This window comes from Mytilus californianus, unplaced genomic scaffold (genome assembly GCF_021869535.1).
Source record: "Mytilus californianus isolate M0D057914Y unplaced genomic scaffold, xbMytCali1.0.p SCAF_4, whole genome shotgun sequence".
NCBI classification, from domain to species: Eukaryota; Metazoa; Mollusca; class Bivalvia; order Mytilida; family Mytilidae; genus Mytilus; species Mytilus californianus.
Window position 1 is genome coordinate 27,313,840 of NW_026262690.1, and position 18,360 is coordinate 27,332,199.

The following is an 18,360-nucleotide window of genomic DNA, read 5'->3' on the forward strand; positions in this document are numbered from 1 at the left end:
GGTGTGGATCTGTTAAAGGATAAAACTGTCAAATTCTGTTCTACGATAGAACTGTCATAATCTGTTATAGGGAAAAACCGTTTTAAGTGATTGTATGATTACTTTTTTTTATCAAAAATATTTGTATTTATAGATATTTTAACAATGCTTAAGTAGTTAAGAAACATACTTCGACATTTTCTGAATTATTAATACAAATACTAGTAATATATTCTTCTTTGAACGACAACTATACAGGTAGAGGAACACTTACTACATATCTTACTGTTCATATACCTGAATTTACCTGAAATTGTACAATCTATAGACATACGTAGTTTAGTATTATTATGTAAATATTGGCACGTGCTAATATTAATAGCAGTTCATCAAGCTAAACTTAAGGCTCAAAGGAGCCTGTATAACTCAGTTGTCAATTTTTCATAAACTTTGAATGCAATGAGAGTATGTCAAATGGTTTCAAATGCTTCGGAAACACGAAATGTGTAATGTTTTTTTCACCATTTACTAGCACTAGGTCGATACCACTGCTGGTGGACAGTTGATCCCCGGTGGTATCATCAACCCTCCACCTAAGTTTGGACAGTGGCGTAACAGCGCAGCATAAGAACAAACACAATCCCAATTGACAAAACTCTGGTTTTAACAAGGAATACTTGTATCCGTAAAATTTTTTTTAATGTTTAAATCCATTCGAAACACTAAGGTTTCTACCTCCATTTCAATATGCCTTGTGCTAGATTTGACTTTACATCCATTTTATCAATATCTAGTTTTGAATGGTTTTTCTTCTCCGTAATTGATTTGTCTTTGCTTCAGCTTGATTTGAGAATTTTGAAAATTCCTTTATATATGTAAAACGTGAAGGCAACGACAACCGGTGGCGAATGTCACTGTGAATTGTGCATTTGCTTCATAAAGTAGTTTTACTACTTAGTTTTTTTGTTTAAGATCAATAATACATAAAGTCAATAACATCATGCCATGGATAAGAGATAAAACATTTTCAAGTTGCAATAAATGTTGCCTTATTTCTCTCTTAGGACACATTATATTGTTGTGTTGGTACAAAAAGACATTAAACTTTTTTTCGAAAGCTAAGAGTGTAAATTCAGATGATCATGACACGAATTAGAACTGTACGACATATGTTTCTGGAATAACCCCAATCAGGAATGCTCAAGATAAAATATTTTAGAGGCAAATAACTTTGTCTGAAGCACTAACACGTCAAAATAGAACATTAATTTAAACTATTAATTGACAAATAGTTGTTTGTTTAACTTCAGCGACAAATTTTCATGCATATTCAGTACAAAAATAAATATAATTAATTAAATTAATAATACATAAATTGTGTATGTTCTCCAATGTGTCCCTACCGTGATAAAGGATAGGTAGTTTTGAATGCCACAGAAAAAAGGTACTGCGTGTTGAGTAGGAGTAGAAATTAAACCCTGTACTAGGACATTTAAAGACCCCTCAAATAGGTATTGAATTGATATCTGTAAGTGTAGAGGCTCGTACCGACAATCTTTCTATACAACACGATAGAAACGGTTCCAATTGTATTCCTCCAACATAATCAAAACGAAAGTCCTTCCTATGATGGTATTTTAGTATTTCCAGACGAAGCAGTTCAAGTGACTTTATAAACTATTTACAGCATGCTTAAGCAATAAATACAACAGTCGCCTACTTAGTGACAAGAAATTTTTACCATAAAACAGATATGAACAATTTTACCCTTTGTGTGATTCCAATTTGCTTTTTAAAAAAAAAAAAAGGTGGTTATCTTCTAGTGTTTTAAAGAAGTAGATTCCAAAGAGTCTTCATAATAGGAAACCATGATGTACAATAACAAAACCGTGCTGGAAACCTTTAACGTAAAGAAAACGTAAGATGTACACTTTAACTTTTTTGACTATTTTATTTGTGTATAAACTTACTTTTGAATAGTATTGTATGTTAATATATTCACAACATGTACGATGTCAAAAGAAAATTTTGATTTTAAAAGCACTGTCTTATTTCTCTCTTTTATGTGAAATATTAAATACTATGATATAATATTCCTTGACTGCTAAAAAAGTGTTAACTGAGATATCAAATCACTTTTAAACTCTTAAATCTTTATAACACTCAAGGATTACCTCTATACATAAAATTTACCAAAAGCCCCAACGTCAGCTTAGCTATTGTAACAGGAAGAATTAGAAAAGAGACTGTGATGAGTACTTTTGTATGTTATAGTGTATCTATATTCAAGGTATTATATCTGTAACCAAGCACAAATTCTATTCTGTATGCGTTTAACGTATCAATTAATTTATAAGACCTGTGTGTGTATTACTGAAACTAGCGCATCTTAGGCTGCATGAAAATTTCTTTTTTACCATTTTAAGTCTCACTGTTTACTGGTGTAGTTCATGTTGTAATTTAAAGCCTAAAACCATATTTAATGTCTGCTTTTGTACTAAATTTCCGATTTTCTTCGTTTTTGATTCGTAAAAATTCTAGGTTGATAGCAGAACTGCAATACTTGGTTTCGTAAAATTGCCTTTTTTTCATCCAAAAAATCTGTTGTACGATTAATCACGAAATGTCCACATCGTTGCTAGTCCGACTAATTATTCCAAAGTAAAACTTTCATATAACATAACGGGTACAGCAAAGGATAAATTCGTGTTCTACGTTCTCGTCAAAAGATATGGAAATATTTTCAATTCGTATGCGATTCAATAATTTTTCATCCTTTATTACAATCAATCGTATGATCGAAATGTGTTCTTAGTATCCGATTGGCAGTTAAAAAGTACTACTACTCAAACAATTGGCTTGTGTAGAAAAATTGATGTCTATTTCAATTAGTCGCATGACAAGTTTTCTGGAGATTGATCAAAGATTAATACGATGTAGAAAATAACAGTTGAATCATCACGAAACCCCGTACATGTATATTACGTTTCAGAACTTAATATTTAAAGAAAAACAATTGCAAGACAAAGATTTTGATTGATTTCTGCTTGCTTAACATCCGGTGGAAAATACGTCGTGCATGTTCAGGACGAGAAAGGCATGAAAGAATTTTCCCCGACTAACGTATTAATTTAACGTTTAATATTTTCTTTTTCTTTATAAATTGAATAAAACTTAAATGTCTAACATGTTTCGTCGTCCCTAACAAATGTTTTAAAAAAATGTCTCGTAGGTACGATAGATAAAGAATACTAGTATATATATCTTTGATCCTCGCTTTCTATAGTTTGAAATTTTAAATCTGCTCCATAAAGCTTCATTTTAAAATTGTAAAAAGTTTACTATTTATAACTGCAGTATTATAGTATATAGTGTGCTGGTCACTGCTTTCACTGGTATATATACATTTTATTTAATACTGTAGCGGTTTCTTTCCGCGCATTACATAACTTTGTCCATTAATTTTGCTCCATGGATAGTTGTTTAAACCCACATCTCTTAAGTTATAATCAAATAGAGATCAAATAAGTATATCTTGTATAGAAAAAAAACTATCTACCTATGCACCTTCGATGATCTCGAGGGGGGTTCTGCCAGTGACGATAAGGGTACAATCGTAAGATTTTGATTGAACTATGACATGTATGAAGAGATGTATAAACATACACCGGCTGGTTTTCTAGATGTCTGAATGAATTTTAACTTGCATCTGTAATGTATTATTAAGACGATTGTAGTACTAAGATGTTGATTTTTTTTAATTGTCGTACCTTTTTTTTTATATCCCTTGGTCACTTAAAAAGACATAGTTATTATATCATTATGTATAAATAGAAGTGGAGAAGGAACTATTGGCTCCTGAGTTCACCCCGGTTTTTGGCGTAGTTCATCGTCTTTTGGTCACTGGTGGATAATTGTCTCATTGATATTCATACCACATCTCTTTATACTTGTAGTTTAGTCGTTAGTTTTCTGTGTTATTTTCTATATGGTTTGATAATGAATAAAAAAGATAACGGGAATCACCAAAAATACTGGACAAACAATCAACGCCCGACTGCCCTGAACAAAGTACAATAATTTAGAAACAGCAAAGAATAACACATGGTTCAGAAAGCCTGACTTTTTACATGCATAACATGTGATGAGGTTAATAAGCTTTACGTGCACACAAACCTCTATTTAGATCGTACACAAACGTTGTAACACTAAAACACACAATAAAACATGCACAGTGCAGCGACCAACACTCGTGAACAAGTAAATAAAACAAAAGCGGAATATAATTTGGAAAACAACGTCCTCTTTTCTCTGGCCACGGTCTGTTTTTCTTTGACATGTGGTTGTTGATTGCCAATGATATTTTCCTTCTCCCTTTTTAATCAGATAAAAAGTGCAACTATAGTCTTGATGACTGAATGCTCTAGGACGATGGGCAGTACAGGTATGCCATGAAACAACAAAAATAGAACAAGAATTACATGATCAAAAATGCTTTTTAGAGTATATTGATGTGCAAACTGGACAGATTAACTTACAAACTGATAAAACCCCGAAAGACTATTATGTAAGGTTTGTGAGTTAGCATAATTCCATTCTCAATTTTATTAGGATCAAATGTGTTTAATCCTTATAACTATCAACCCAAACATTTGTTATTTTTTCTTTCTTTTCAAATTCATTTAAACCCTCGGATTCCATACATGTGTATTGAGTATGAATATATCCCAGCAAAATCGAATGTTTTATAGGTTACGAAAATAGTTCATGCATTTTTTCGAGGTGTAAATCAAGGACACAAGTTCTAACGGCCCAATTCAGACATTTGTTAATATGGAATACATGTTGTATTTACAGTATGTTGGAATACATGTTGTATTTACAGTATGTTGGAATACATGTTGTATTTACAGTATGTTGGAATACATGTTGTATTTACAGTATGTTGGAATACATGTTGTATTTACAGTATGTTGGAATACATGTTGTATTTACAGTATGTTGGAATACATGTATTTACAGTATGTTGGAATACATGTTGTATTTACATTATGTTGGAATACATGTATTTACAGTATGTTGGAATACATGTTGTATTTACAGTATGTTGGAATACATGTTGTATTTACAGTATGTTGGAATACATGTATTTACAGTATGTTGGAATACATGTTGTATTTACAGTATGTTGGAATACATGTTGTATTTACATTATGTTGGAATACATGTTGTATTTACAGTATGTTGGAATACATGTTGTATTTACAGTATGTTGCAAGTAAATAATAAATTTCGTGTTTCTGAAGTGCTTTTCTTGATATACCTTCATCAGGAACACTCAAACCCAAACATTTGAAGGCCAGCGACTCTTTTCACAAAAATTCTTAAGAGTAAATACTCGTTAGTCAAACACATTTCAGTATAACTTACGATCAATTTTAATCGTAAGATTATTTGTGAAAAGAGTCGCTGGAACGTATAAATACGGGGAAACGTTAAGGGGATATATCACCAAAAACATGAAAAGAATTATAGCAAAATTAGGCTGGGGCGCACTCTGCGTAAGGCAGTTGAAACCTTACTTTCTTGGAAATTTCATAATTTATCAACCGGGAATTTAGAAAATTGTGATATACATCATGTCGGTACCGAAACACTGATTACTTAACTAATCATAACCTCAGGCACTCAAACTTCTCTGGCAGTTGTCCAAACCCAGTGCTAGTTACTAGCAATAATAGTTATAAACTGCATTCGCCCTAAACGCTTTGCGTGTATTAACCTTCACCACGAACCCTGGCCTCAAACCCAAACATTTGAAAGCTAGGAATGTATAAATACGTTGACACGTTAGGCGCTATATATGACCAAACAGGACCTAAAAACAATAGCCAATTCAGATAAGCCGTAGAGAGATGGAGCCTTAGTTTCTTGTTAACTATTTCTTATTAATGTATCAACACTCAGCTGTTATTATGTCGTCAAGTTAGAAACAATAGTGTAGTAAATACATTTGAAATTCTGCATAACACTTTCCGCTAATGGTGTAATGTCACCTTCTTGAGTTATGACGAGCGTCTTATTTGTGACATAGGGCTTTAATCATTGTAATCTATAGGTTTTTTTAAATACAATATATTAATAAAGTTACAAAGAGAAACACTAAAGAAATCGTTGCTTTAAAATGACCATGTATAAAAGGAAAACAATATGATAAACATATTTATATACCAGGAAACAATGAACACACTTTCTTTTTTAAATCAATTAGAATCTCATTGACAAATACATTATCACTTGTAATTCAGAAACATTATCGAACAGATCATGAGTAATAACCATACAAATTGTGTTTTGTGTGATAATTGTTTTCATATCAATAAACTTATAAAGAGGTACTATTATATTACATAGGCTTGGGAAATAAATTAATTACACGTAACGAATTGGAGTCTTTTATCACTGTTTTACTTATTTTTTCAACAACAAGTTGTCTTAAATGGCGACAAGTTTCCATATAGAGTCCTGTTTTTTTTTGTTTTTTTTTTGGTAGAAATGGAATAGCTAATTTTATAACTATTCTCGTTCAGTGTGAATTTTTTTAAAGAATTTGACCGTATATCTATCTTACAGAATATTAAAAAAAAACTTTGGTTCACATAAGCAAAATGAGCGGATTTGGTATTTTCGTCAGGTAAAACTCAGTATTCTGTTTAGTTCTAGTATGAATTTTGAATTTAATGTCCGTTAAATCGGTATCATCTAATAGAATTTAATATAACTGGATTTTAGTTTCTGTTCTTTTATGTTTCTTTTAGTATTCTACTGATTGAAATTAAAAAAAGAAAGGATCCTCATTAAACTATGCTAGCACCAGCGCATATCAATGTGTCTGTCCAAATCTCGTTACTTTGTACAATAGTAAATTTCCCATTCAAAAAGCATTTATCCATGATTGCTTTAATTAACTAAATTCAGCCTTCACTCAACATGTTTAATCATATTGTATTGGATTTATTAGCAACAAAACAAAATATATCAGTTGTAACATAGTCAAACATTTGAAACGGTCATATTCCTTTTACTCGAAAGCAATATATGTCTATATTCTGTTTTTTTCACATTATAACGCTGACGAGGAATCGCACAGCAAAAAAGTTTCTTCAGTCCTTTTCTAAAGTTTTTACTCCACTTTACATAGAATATAAAATTTGAGCAAAATGACATGTATGACACAATCAAGACAATTTGATTTATGATATGATCTTTCAAAGTAACGTAAGATTCTCCCATCACATTGGACATTATGATGAATCTGATTTTGTTAATGTAACTTGGCATGAAAAGCACCATGTATGAAAGTCCTACTGCTAACAGTACTCGTGTTATGTGCATTAATGACCGATCTTTGTGCCTCAAAGGCTCAGCTTGTCCATATCGATGTAAAGCACTTTGTCGTATGTATTTTAAAATAATTGCACCAATGAGAACAGCTAGAACTGTCGTTGGCAGTATGAGGGTTATCACTGCGTCAAGATATGTGTAAATATTAATGACCTCATAGTATTTTTCCGCTTGTGTACACAGAGGTCTACCAGCATATTCAGTAACCGTCGTTGTCCAAATCGAAAAATCAAAAAAGGCAAGTGCAAAAAGCACCAGTAACAAAACCACTAGTCTAGCTTTTTGAACTGAGCATATTGCTGTTGCCCTTTTCAAATGAAAAGTAACAATGTAATTCTCAAATGTAATACATACGACGAACCATCCATTCAGGAAACTACAAACATATGTCGTGTAAATTATACCGTGACACCACACGTTCTCGTGCACGATTCTCACGTGAAAAATCTCCATCCAGACTAGTAAAAGTGCTATCAGAAATAAACAACTGGAAAATGACAAGGCTGCTAAGTAAATATTCGATGAAACGCGTCTCATTTTCTTTGAACAGAATACTATTAAGGACAGAAAGTTCCCAATTAGTCCAAAGATGCATAAAATTGGTTGCAAGTATGTTGTAAGCCATTGTGCAAATGAAAAGAGGACTGCTGGGATATACGGCTCTTCTGGTTCATATGTAGTATTCATCATGCTTTAAATTTCATATGTCCTGGCAGAAAATCCTAACAGCTATTTCGAATCTGAAATATAAGAAACATTTTTTTAAGGAACTGATTAAGTGAATTATAATAAAAAAAAAAAATGCTACATTTGTAGAACATTTAACTGTTGCATTTTCACAAATTTATTTTAACAATTAGGTATGTATGCTTAGTATTTAGTTATAACAAAATAAGGAAATTTGAAGCTGTGTAAGTAATATACGCGTGTGGTACCAATTTAAGTGCAAAACAGTTAAAGGCAGAAGTTTAGGGAGACAAATACATAAAACGTGCCATGGGGTAACTTTGTTCGAGCTATAAACGGTAGGATTTAAATCATGGCAACCTGGAATGATTGTATCATCGGGGACTGATAGTTAACCACATGGTTTTGTTTGAAGGAGTTGGTAGCTACATAGGTATAATTAAATGATTTAAATGCCAAGATATCAAAATATATCATTAAATGGTGGTTGTACCAAAGCACTGTACACATTTACATTATAAAATAAAAAAAGGATAAATCTTAATGTCAAAAAGGTAAAAATTTATAAATTTCATATACTGAATTAAATGCAGCACTAAACAATTGTACAATTAAACAAATGAGGTCTTAACATATCTCTACAAAATTGACCATTGAATTTTTTTATTGGGGGGAGGGGAATATTGAACAATTTTAATCTATATTAGTGTATTCTTCAAGGCGGATATTCTCCAATGCAATGGCAGTTTATTTTATTATTTTTTCTTTATGTTTTTATTTGCGAAAAGAATTTTGAATTTAGCAATGAATCATGAGACAAAAATCAGAGACTTTAAATACCACCGTATAACGTACTTGTAGACAAGTTCCCCCTTCGATAATGCAACACTACATATTTCAAAGATGTAAGTACATTTTAAAATAATGTAATACTGCTGGTAAATAATTTTATATGAAGCGAAGTATAAATGTACCTGTGTACTAACTGTAGTACATGCAGATCTTGTTATATATAATGCTATTAAAGAACACACTGGTATAGATTTAATATCAAAATATTTCATTGAAATTACATTACACAACACATGGGACTTGAGTAATGCTGTTTTATGTTCATTTCTATACCAGATGACCAAATATTTACTTTGAAATTCTACGAATGTCGATGAAATACAATATTTATTGTGATAAAGTTAAGTTCAAAATTACTATCAGCATCTGTTTATTACATTTGTCATTTTGTATTTTATTATTATTGGTGTATTTTTATTACCTGTTTATTGATTAAAAATCAACAATATTTTGCAAAACGATGTTGAATTTTATGCAAATATGTTACTTTTTAGAGGGACAAACACGTAATTCAGAACTGTCATTCAGGTTTCCAATCAGCATTCATCGTAATAATTGTTTGTAAAACTATTGACACATCATAGACACATGACGGAAGCACAATTATAGTGTTTTACACATCATACAAACATACAGTTTGTGTATGAAATTAGTTTGATAGCTTTACAATATAATACAATATAATGTGTTTTATCAATTGTGTGTAAAACCGTGTATACCAACGTGAGTTAAACCACGTCACATTCTGTATGTACCTATCCCAAATTAGTTACTGTTGTTGTCGTTGGTTGCTTTCTGCTATGTTTGTTTTTTCTTCATTGTTAGAGTTTAAATCAGGTCGTTGTTTTTTCTCTTTTGAATTGTTTCACATTTTGTTATACCGTGGCCTTTTATAGCTTACGTTACGGTATGAGCTTTACTCATTATTGAAGGTCGTACGGTGTCCTGTATATTGTTCACATCCGTGTCAGTTTGTCTCATTGGCAATCTTTCCACATTTCCATAATGTTTATATTAGGACAGTTACACGAGGATGTGGCGGGGTTCATACTCATTTCATTAATGTTTATATTTTGGACAGTTACATGAGGATGTGGCGGGGTTTATACACATTTCCATAATGTTAATATTGGGACAGTTATATGAGGATGTGGTGGGGTTTATACACATTTCCTTAATGTTTATATTGGGACAGTGACAGGAGGATGTGGCGAGGTTTATACACAATTCCTTAATGTTGATATTAGGACAGTTACTTGAGGATGTGGCGGGGTATATACACATTTCCTTAATATTAATATTGGGACAGTAACATGAGGATGTTGCAGGGTTTATACCACATTCCCTTTATGTTTATAAAGAGACAGTTACATGAGGCTGTGGTGGGATTTAACTAGTTGTTTAATATCTCAGTCCTCTCCTTATAATTTCGATCAGGAATTTTAAAAAAGGTAAGATATAGGAAAGTACATGAAATAAAAAAAAAGAAAAGAAAGGAAAGGAACTTAACTATTTTTTATAAATAAATAAATAAATAACACATAAATAACAACATCATATTAAAGAATACTTAGTCATTGAAAGGCAAGTATCAACAACAAATTAAAAAAAATAAATCAAAATATCCAAATTTAACGTTTCATTATTTTTTAAATTGACAATATATATCAACAGTTGCTGAAAATTTACCAAATAGTCGATATCTGACGGTCTCTTTTGGAAGAGTGGCATGCTATATACACGTTAAAGATTTTACGAGAACGACTTACATTGAGGCAAAATATCTACACTTGCAATACAGGAAACTATATAATCTTGAGTTAGACAAATTATCTAACCCCGTAGTGAGGCAAAATATCTAATCTTGCAATGGGGCAAACTATATTCCCCTGCAGTGAGGTAAAATATATACCCCTACAGCGAGGCTAAATATATTGCCCTGCAGTGAGGCACAATATGTACCCTGTATAGGGAGGCAAAATATGTTACCCTGATGTGAGGCAAAAAATTAACTCTGCAGTGTGGCAAAATATGTAACCCTGAAGTTATGCTAAACAACTAACCTAGCAGTGGGATAAACCTAAAACTGCAGTTGGGAAGAAAACTTACTCTTGCAGTGAGGTAAACTATATTATACTGCAGTGAGGAAAAATATCCCGACAACAATAAACATTTACAATCTTTCCTTTCCTTTTATTCCATTGTTAAAGCTTATTCCAATTGATCATTTGGTATACTTTTCTTGTCCTAAATATGTATTTGCCTTTTGCATTGGCATTGTTCCCTAAGACTCAATGATAAATAAATTGTTTTACAATCATAATGATATGACTATATAATGTCACTAGGAATTCTTATTTCCTTTTTCTTTTGTATATTATTTAAAGTTGTTGGTTAAATGACTTGCAAACTTGCAAGTAGATAAACAAAAAACATTTTGTCAAAAAAAAAAATATTAACTATTTTGGATAATTAAAAAAGATTATTGCTACTTACATTTATTATTGAATTATATTTTCTCCATGCTTTCAAACAATTCTGGTGATTATAAACAACAGACAATCAATGTTAAAACTACAATAACCACATATATTTAAATAAACGGCTGCTGTGAAAAACAATATGATTGTCATTATTGATTCTTAGTGACACAAAAAAAAGCAATTTTATTGGTGGCTATATTAGATTGACAGAAAATGTCCATCCAATCACATTGTGTATATTGTCGTGTCAATTTTCATTTTTTTTTTACCAATTCCTAACAGATCACGAGACCGCGATATATAAGCAAATACTTAAAATTAAAGAAATCGAATTGTCTTCTGCAAACGCTCACCATAGCACATACACTAGACACACCAAATAAAAATCAAAAGAAAGCTACAGAAAGAAGAAAGCATCGTCACTGTTGAGTATGTGATTAGTGGACATGAAACATAATATTAAAAGAAATTATTTGTTACAATGTAATTTGTGATATTTGACTGTGGCTGAGGTAAAAAGATTCCAATCGATTGATACATTTGTAAATAATTGTCTGACATTGGTTATTGTAACGTTCACGTGTGTGACACACTTGTTTTATTCATTTTTCGCATCTGTTCTCACGTATTTTAGATGCATTAGTATCATCTTTAAAAAAAGTTCAAAAAAACTTACTATGCACATATATTGCCTATGTGGGACTGACCGTGCGAGAACTTCATGGGTAGTCAAGGTCGTTAAACACCCCCTAGTAGTTTATATTGCAATTGTTTTCCAAATTTTTAAACCTATAAACATAAACTTTCACATTATAAACTGTAACCGAATTGTTTAAATTTGGAATAACATTGTTTACTCTTTTAACAAGGCAAGGTCTAAACTGAGTTCCTTCGTTTTCCTCATAAATAAGTTCAAATCAAATCCGTATTTTATTTGAAAATTTAATTTGAACTTCAAGGTCCATGTATATATATATATATATTTATGTTTAATGAACTCCAGTCTTACTTTACAAAAACCGAAATTCTGACAAGTTAAACTCTAATTTTAAACAAAGGTGTGTATACATTTTTTGAAACACTATATATGATTGAGAAACAACAAATATATAGTATATATATCTATTAGAATAATAGAGATTCAATTGTATCACATTATTGTAACATGTCAGACAAAGCTTGTAGATTTAACGACATAGACAACATGAAATGGTCGTTGAGTTAAGTGTGCATGAAGAAATAATCACCAATATTTTTCAATCGATTAGATGTAAAATAAATCAGTTTAACTGACAAAATTAAAGTAATTTATAATAAAACTTTGCACATGCCCACTACTAACGTCATAGTTTCCATATTATCATGTGATGTGAGTTAAATTATGTTCATTTTTGAAGACCCTTTATTTTAAAATGTGGTCGTCTTCTGTCAAAGTCATTTCTGATGAGCGCCTTTCTTGTAAGAAGTATCACATCTCCTGATTACTCAAAAGACAGAAAAGATTAACCTGCTTGAAATTGGTGTTTATAGATTTTATTCTTATTTGTGATTTTACTTTTTGACTATAAAAACATTTTTAACAACAAATTTAGATGTTTTATTTCTATTTCGAGCTTGTTACTACATCCTTTAGGAGTAGAAGCTCCTCTGTATGCTTCTTGTAACAATCCAATAATTTCCCAATGCAGTAATTAGTCGTGAAATTCAAACTATAACTACAACAAAAAATTCATTCAAGAATCTCATTAATTGTTAAAATGTTGTCTTATGACTATAAAACTTTTATTTTCATCTTTCAATAAGAAAATGTGGACTGATTGCCAATAATGCCAAAGAGACAACTATCCCACAAGACATTACAGCTACTGTAGGTCACAGTCAGGTGTCCTATATTAATTTTCCCCATGACAATTTCTCCAGCGTAAGGGAACTGAATCGATCCAGTTTATCCCCCGGAAAATTGGCATGATCCCACTTTTACCCCTCAGCGTGATAGGGGGAACTAGGATCCGGCCTACATCCCCTAGTAGCACGAGAAGCTCATTACCCCCCCCCCCCCTTTTTTTTTAGTACCGTTGGCTTTGGTCGGTTGGTAACAGTTGTTGAAGGAATGTTTGAAACATATGATAGTTAATTACATCTCTCTTGTTAATCAAATTTGATGACATCTTATAAATATATTAAGGTCTATCTGTGTAACTGTGTGGTTTTTTTAATAGCTCTTGACACACTTTGTACATTTTCTACCTTTGAATGATAATCTCAGTATTTGCTGGAATAGTTCTGTCTGTCCTTCTAGCCCCACATCCCTAAATGGTATATAGCGAAATTCTAAGCACCCTTTAGTGCAAAATTCTGTCTCGTTGAAAATCAGTGTAACAGGACTGAATGAGGCCATGAAATATAAAAATTGGAATTTAAAATAAAATTTAATCTCATCAAAGAGGATTTCGTTTGGCAAGCCCAATATAAAGGAGTTAATAAATATATCTACACTGTGTAACCAGTGTAATGAGTTTTGTTGCAACCACGGGGGGCACTGCCTATAATAAGTTATATACCGATGTCCACTTTTCAGGATGTTGGGTAAATGAATGGATGGAAAATTTCAGCGAATCATATGTCAATGGGTGGCAATTTTATGAAACAATATATCAATATGTCAAAATATCTTAATGAATATAAAATAAATTTATTTCTGCAGTGAAAGTGTTAATCTCCAATTTTTACACCTAGCATTTTATTATCCACAGTAAATATGAATAAGAACACATGTTCATGTCAGGCATACGAATAGGTCGGATTTTTGGACAGAGTCAATATATGAATAGGGGTATATTTTGGAATGCAAACGGCACCCCTGTAACAAAATATAGGTGCATCAACCCCACTTCCTGACCCCAGACCTTTTAAGTGACACGCTGTCGACAAAACGAACGCAATGTCTATCTAACATTTCATCTATGCAACCAAAGCCGAAAACAGATTATTTTAGCATTCCCGAGATCAATCATTTCTTTAGAAAATACGGAAAATATATGCAATAAATGGCCTTACCATTTTGATGTATATTTATATACAGTGAAATCCATATTATGGGGGAACTGTGGGCATAGGGGAAAAGTGGATATATATGTATATGTATTGTCAACTTTCCGCGTGGGAAGAATGGCAATGATTCAAATTTTCCCCGGTGGAAAAATGAGGTCCTGCCAGTTTCCCCCGGGTAAAAATGGCTATATAATACCAGCCTTCAACAATGACCAAAATCAATACCGCATAGTAATAGTAAACTATAACAGGCCCTGACATGACAAAATGTAAAACAATTAAAACAAGAAAGACCAACGGCCTTATTTATGTCCAAAATAATAAAAGAAAAACAAATTTGATTTTACTCTTCTGTTGAATCTCCTAGACTTAGTGCCAAAAAAATCGAAATATTTTTTCTTTGATCAGAAATAAAACAAGTCTTTTAAATTCAAAAAATAAACTCATAAAAACAGTTTCAGCTTAAGTGAATACCTTCATAATTTTTTATATATAACTGAATTTATTAATGGCATTTAAAATGCATTTAAAATATAAGAGATTATACGAGATTATTAAAACATTTTGATATACTGGCACTGACCGTATTCATGTTTGACGTTATGAACGTACAAATTCGAGTCATATTTGCTTCGCGCTCTTCATCATGTCCACAATTTACACAGTTGGTTAATTTGTAAAATTCTAGATTTTAGGTAAAGCTACAAACGATTAAATATCCCACATTCAATAGCTGCTGAAGAAAATATTAATAAATGTAAACTTTTGTAATCTGTTTACCAATACAGTTTGAATGATAAATGTTTGTAACATCTTTTTTCGAATAAGTTTATATAAATTGATACACAGCATGCATTTTATATATTCATGACCATACAAAGACCTTACTGGCTGATATATAATTGTTTAGTTTAGAAATGATGAAAAGTGGCATGTCATCTATTATTAAATAGGTACACAATAATGTAAAAGAATTTCAAATTTTTGTCGTACAGACCTGCAGAATTATGTCACAAACACATAAAATAGAGAAAAGGAAAGAGAGATCGGGTTGATGTACGTAAGACAACACATTATTTACCGTATGCAGTGCTGTTATCTGGAAGTGGGCACCTCACGTAGTAAGATGAAAGCGGTTGTAGTATTATTGTACTGAAATATATATAGGTTTAGAATGATATACTTCAATAAAAGCTACAGTTGCTTCGAAAAAAATACATATGCAGTTGTAACCATTTAAACAATTGGTCCCGTATTATAGTCTGCATTGTAATCATTCAAACGTTGGTAAAACAATTCAGTATGTGATGCAATCATTAGCACAATTGGCAAAGTATTTCAGTTTATGCTGTAGTTGTAGATTATTATATTTTAATGTAGAATGAATATTTGTCTGAACTTCATAATATTAAGCTATAGTGATACTCATAACTTGAACATTTTACCAAATCAAAATCTGTGCTTACGCCTATACCTATGAATATAGGGTCGTATCAGGAGTGAAGATTTTTTATGAATGCTTTTAGGCCTACTAGCCCAATGGATCAGATTTTTTTTGGCGACAAATTTCATATGTAACTTACATTTACTGTCATTAAAATATATGACGTGTTAGAATAAACATTATACTTTAGTGAAGTATTTTCACTAGGTATTTAGATACTTTTGGTTTTTGTGTTGTTTAGCTGCTGTCTCATGACATATAGATGGTATATGTATCGTTTATTAAGTTACTAACCTACAAGGTTTAAGCATGTCGTACGGAAAGAATGCATATATGCATTACATTTCTTCAGCCGCTAAGAGAAAATGCAGCCTAACGAAAGATAACCCAATTCTAAACAGGCACCAACTTTAGTATGTGTACGCTTTTAATCAGTCCTTTGTTCATTTCTTTGTAAAACTTGCACCTTACGGTCACATAGCTCTTCTCATAGGTACATTGTACATCCCTGTATTTTATTTTTCGGGGTATGAGCGTTCCTGATGAAAGTGAATCCAGAAAAGCGCTTTGTCCGCCACACATTTATTGAGTATGACTTTGTTTTTGTTTTTCTTGTACAGTGATCTTTAAAAAATAATGGCTCTTCACTTCGGCTTAGCGTTTGAAAAACACCTGAATATTATAGACTTGATAATTGTTTCGTACAAATACACACATGATAATTCTTGAAATTATAATTGTTCACCATAGTAATTATGCACTGAGAACACCACGAATTTACAAATTGATTAGACATACAAGTTATAATTCAGCAACATGTATCAGCACCTATGAAAATACCTTATAAATGTACAACAAGTCCTTTTAAGTTGAAGTCCAAAACACGATAATGACCAAAATCGATAAGTTATCTGACTGTCAGACTCACTATACAAACTTACAACTAAAATATTGAGAACACAGGGGGAAAAAATTACTCCAAAGCGACGAAAACATCACTGATCTGAATATGAGAATACCGAAAACCATGAAAAATATGTTGCAGAGCATGCATCAAATTACGATATCTCCCTGCTTGCCAATGCCAAAATATCTCGAGAAAATATATATTCTTTTTATTAATAAATCATTGTCAAAAAAGACATGTAAAACGATCAGGTGTATTTTATACAAAATATAGTTTCACAACATAGTGTAGTTTGCTTTTGTCAACAGGTGAGAAGTAGAAGTGTCAAAGGAGTTATTGGTATTATCAAAATGCAAACTGTAAAAAAAAAAGGGAGAAAAAAAACAACGTTAAAAACATAACCTTTTTATATTTTATATAACAAAACAAATGGTCAACATATTGTTTAAAAAAAAAACTTGAAGTGTCAATTCATCGTGTGATGGTCTTTTTCGTCTCGAGTCTAAGAAGTTGTGTTTTAATTAAATAGAAACTATACAAAAAAGTCTATGAAAAACACGAAATTTCTACCTAAAATAGCTTAAGACATGACAAAAGACATCCAAGAAGGACCTCCCTGTGAGCTTGTCATATTTTAGTTTCTTAATTCGTGTTATTTATGTAATATTATATTTTCCATTTCACTGTTGTTTTCTTTTTTATGATAAGGACAACACCAACAATACTTTTTTTAAAGAGGATACACAGTTAGTTATACAACCAATCCTCTCGGAGACACTTATCATACATAATATTACCCTTTTTGAACAGAAACAAAATAGCATACATGTACACGAAGGCGTTAGTACAATAGTAAAACGTACACGAAATCATGAATACAATAGTAAAACGTACACGAAATCGTTAGTACAATAGTTTAACGTACACGAAATCGTTAGAACAATAGTAAAACGTACACGACATCATGAATACAATAGTAAAACGTACACGAATTCGTTAGAATAATAGTAAAACGTACACGAAATCGTAAGTACAATAGCAAAACGTACATGAAATCGTGATTACAATAGTAAAACGTACATGGAATCGTGAGTACAATAGTAAAACGTACACGAAATTGTTAGTACAAAAGTAAAACGTACATGAAATCGTAAGTCCAATAGTCAAACGTATAATGTCCAATTATATATAGAGCACAACTGCATAAAATATTATAAACATTTAAAAATAGTTTTAGAAAATGTTCTCAACTGTTACTGGTTGATTTCAATAAATGATCTTGTATGTTGTATTTGACAGTAATAAAACATTTGTTATGTTCCTGAAAGATGTAGGCAAATTGTTACACAAGGATGGTCCTGAATTCATAAAAGATTTCTTGAACAATTGTATAATTGGTTTAGGAAGTATAAGGTTTTCTTGAACACCGTTCCTCAAGAGGTACGGATTACTGTGTGAAACGTAATTGCATTTGCTAGCAAGATATAATGATACACTTATGTGTCAACACAAACTCGTTATGTTTTATTCTCTGTTCTACTGTTCGATTGCTT

The 18,360-nt window shown here is 31.6% G+C and overlaps 1 protein-coding gene across 1 annotated transcript; it reads right to left on the bottom strand.

Annotated features, from left to right (window-relative positions):
• Positions 1 to 6,986: 6,986 nt before the first annotated feature.
• Positions 6,987 to 8,101, bottom strand: LOC127737837 (somatostatin receptor type 4-like). The gene has a single exon (XM_052248778.1). It carries the CDS (start codon positions 8,071 to 8,073, stop codon positions 7,033 to 7,035), a length of 1,041 nt encoding a protein of 346 aa, XP_052104738.1. The 5' UTR covers positions 8,074 to 8,101; the 3' UTR covers positions 6,987 to 7,032.
• Positions 8,102 to 18,360: the final 10,259 nt, after the last annotated feature.